At 48.5% G+C, this 3,296-nt stretch overlaps 1 protein-coding gene across 1 annotated transcript in view; it reads left to right on the top strand.

The window, feature by feature from the left end:
• Window positions 1-3,296, top strand: part of Thap8 (THAP domain containing 8) — a 13,629-nt gene that overhangs the window by 6,242 nt on the left and 4,091 nt on the right. Inside the window, exons 2-3 of the mRNA XM_033765983.1 lie at window positions 2,412-2,604; window positions 3,081-3,277. Of these exons, the coding sequence (XP_033621874.1) occupies window positions 2,412-2,604; window positions 3,081-3,277 (390 nt within the window). The remainder of the gene's footprint in view (window positions 1-2,411; window positions 2,605-3,080; window positions 3,278-3,296) is intronic.

Genomic DNA, 3,296 nt, shown 5'->3' with positions numbered 1-3,296 from the left:
ATATATATATAATTTTGTTTGTTTTGTTTTTGGTATTGGGGATAGAACTCAGGTCCTTATGCTTGTGAGGCAGGTGGCAGAACCACTGAGCTAAGTCCCCAGCCCTAATTTCTGATATTTTTATGGCTAACTTCATTTATGCTATTGATACTGGTTTTCTATTTCATTTGTGGCATAAAGTTTCTCTTTTAGGTATTTTTAATACTTAAAGGTAATGCCACTAAACAAACTCTTCCCCAAATTCAGCATCTTAAGGTAAACATTTAATGTCTCAGTTTCATAGGTTTCATAAATTTTCAAGCGGGCGCTGCAGAACAAATTAGGCAGAACATAGTCATGTGGTCTCTTGCAACTACAAATGAGGCTGCAAAGTGAGGACTTCAGTGTGAGTAGCCTTAAGCCCAGGTATAAGCAGAGAATGTATTGCTATCTATGGGAGCAAGAACAGATGTTGGGGACAATTGACACCAGCAAACAAGAACAGTGGAGCACATTTTTATTTTTAGCACTGGAAAATGAACCCAGGCCCTTCTCACTGAGCTACATCACCAGCCCTTTTTTTTTTTCAGACAAAGTCTTCCTAAGTTGCCCAAGCTGAGTTGAAAATTGTGATCCTACTGCCTCAGCCTCCCAGAGCGCTGGGATTACAGGCATATGCTACCATACCCAGCTTTGTATATGTGTATATGTGTCTGTGTGTGGAGGGCACTGGGGATGGAACCTAGGGCCTGGCATTGCTAAGCAAATGCACTACCACTGACCTACATGCACTCCCAGTCTTCCAGCTAATTCACTTTTTAAAAAAATTTTGGTCAAATTCGGGACCTAATGCTCACTTATGAGGCAGGTGGCAGAACCACTGAGCTAAATCCTGGCCCTTCACTTTTTAAAAATTCATTTTTAATTAAAAAATTGTATTTACTTAGAATTCAGAATGTCAACAGAGCAGCTGCAACTTTTTTTTTTTGTCAATTACAGAGGGTTACCTAACAGATCAATAATATTGTATACACTGCATCAGACAAGTGAAAGTAAAAAACACTACCATCCTCACATATAACTAATTTCTGCTGTGCACCAAGAACTACACTGAATTTTCATGTCAGTCTACAACCCTTGTACTCTACTAGGCAAAGTTAGTGACTACTGAGAGTGACTTCAGGACAGGACTTTCGAAAGGCACATTCCGTAGTGTTAACTATACAACAACAACAACAACAAAGAACAAAAACACAAAACCTGTACAATTTAAAACATCCTACACAGCCTTACATATCAGTTTTTTTTAAAGGAAGGTAGTTGTATACAATGGTGATGGAGTTGAATACTATATAGGCAAGAAAAGACTGCTAGAATGAACTCTTTCATCATTAACATCTCCACCATCTTTTCCCTCCTTTTCATCACCCTTGTCTTCCTCTTTATCTTACCAGTCTTGGTGACCCCCTATGTCACGCTTTCCCTGAGCTCGGATGCAGCAACGGTATCCGTTTCACATTTTTCCTTCAGTTTAGTGGCCTTTTTGTCCTCTGAGGCAGTGTTATTCCATGTCTCTCCCAGCTGCTTTGCAATATCACCAATGGATAGACCAGGAGCCAGCTAGCTTGCTTGCTTGTTGCTTTGCTTTGCTTTCCCCTCCCTCTCTCCCTCTCTCCCTGTCCCTCTGTCCCTCTCTGCCCTGGGCTGCATCCCCATCCCATTTTACTGTTTATTTAGAAACAGGGTTCCCCTGTGTTGTCCAGGTTGGACTTGAACTTGCAATCTCCTGCCTCAGCCTCCCAGACTGCTGTGATTACAGGTGTGCACCACCATGACTGACTTTAAAATGGCTTCTTTGGGGGGGGTACCAGGGATCAAACTCAGGTCCTTGCGCTTGCAAGGCAGGTGGCAGAACCACTGAGCTAAATCCCCAGCCCCAAAATGGCTTTTTACTGAATGGTTAGTTGCAAACATGGTCCACGTCATCCTTGGGCTCCATCCTGCCTTTGAGCTGATGTTTCTGAAATCTCTCTTAATGTATAACCCTCACTCTCACTCACAGTTATTGGTTGTGGAAAACAGTTTTCAACTTGACCGCAGATGCCTCTCATTCTAGATACCTGATCATATAGACTGCATCTTTGGGTTCATGTGCAGGAGCAAACAGGTGGCAGTGGGCAGCAGGACCAGGAAGGAGGAGGCTGGATAAGAGAGACAGCAGAGCTGGGAGAGGGCTGGTTGTGGCCTCTTAGAAGGTGGAGCCCAGGAATGGGATTTGTGAGGTACAAAAAGCCCAGGGTGGAGGGGAGCAGGGCCAATTCCTGGCCTATGGGAGGCCCAGGCTTGGCGCCCAGGAGCCTCAGGTGTAGGTTGCCTCAGGAACATTGGTTGGAGACACGTGGCACTGACCCGCCAGCCCTGCCACCTTGCAGGTTCCCCCTGAAGGACGGTTCACGGCTGCAGGCCTGGCTCCGGCACATGGGCCGAGAACACTGGGTGCCCAGCTGCCACCAGCATTTATGCAGCGAGCACTTCACGCCCTCCTGCTTCCAGTGGCGCTGGGGCGTGCGCTACCTGCGGCCGGACGCGGTGCCCTCCATCTTCTCCCCGGCACAGCCGGCTCAGGTGAGGGGGGAAGGTCTGACCTCCAGCCTTTCCCACTTGAGAAATGGCAAATGACTCATGGAATTTGGTCCCCAGCTCTTCTCCCCTGAGGGTAGTCTATTTTTTTCTTCATCTTGGTATTGGGCACTGAAATCAGGGCCTTTACTCTGAGCTACAGTCCCAGCCCCTTTGATTGATTGGCTACAGTCTCACTAAGTCATTGAATATCTAGGCAGGACTCTCTCTGATTTTTGTGATCTTCCTGCCTCAGCCGCCCGGAGTTCTGGAATTAAAGGCGTGCACCACCACCCCAGGCTGGAAAATCCCTCCTGGAGTCTGCCCCTCAGCTGTTCCTTCCGAAGGGAAGTTCCTATCTGAACTCTGGCCTTTCCTGGGGGAAATCACCCTAGAGACTGACCCCAGCACTTAGTTCCTGCGGAAATAATGCCCCTTGGAGTTCGTCCCTGATGGTCCCCACCCGATGTCTTGTCTTGCAGAGCCCGCGGAGGCCCCGAAGCGCAGAGAAACCGGTGGAGAAGCCGGTTGCATCGCCTCTTCCTCCCGCACAGGAGGCTGCGCCCGCTCCCGGGGAGCGCACCACTGCCGTCACCTCTGGTCCGGTGCACCTAGTGGTGTTGGGGCCCGCCTCCCGGGACTCTGCGACCGCAGCCACCGTGTGCCTGACCCCCTTGTCCCTTACGTCCGCCGCAGCC

Source organism: Fukomys damarensis, unplaced genomic scaffold, assembly GCF_012274545.1.
Source record: "Fukomys damarensis isolate Sample0158 unplaced genomic scaffold, DMR_v1.0_HiC HiC_scaffold_19, whole genome shotgun sequence".
Classification (NCBI taxonomy): domain Eukaryota; kingdom Metazoa; phylum Chordata; class Mammalia; order Rodentia; family Bathyergidae; genus Fukomys; species Fukomys damarensis.
Note: the sequence above shows the minus strand (reverse complement) of the source record. Positions and strands in the feature narration are given on the sequence as shown.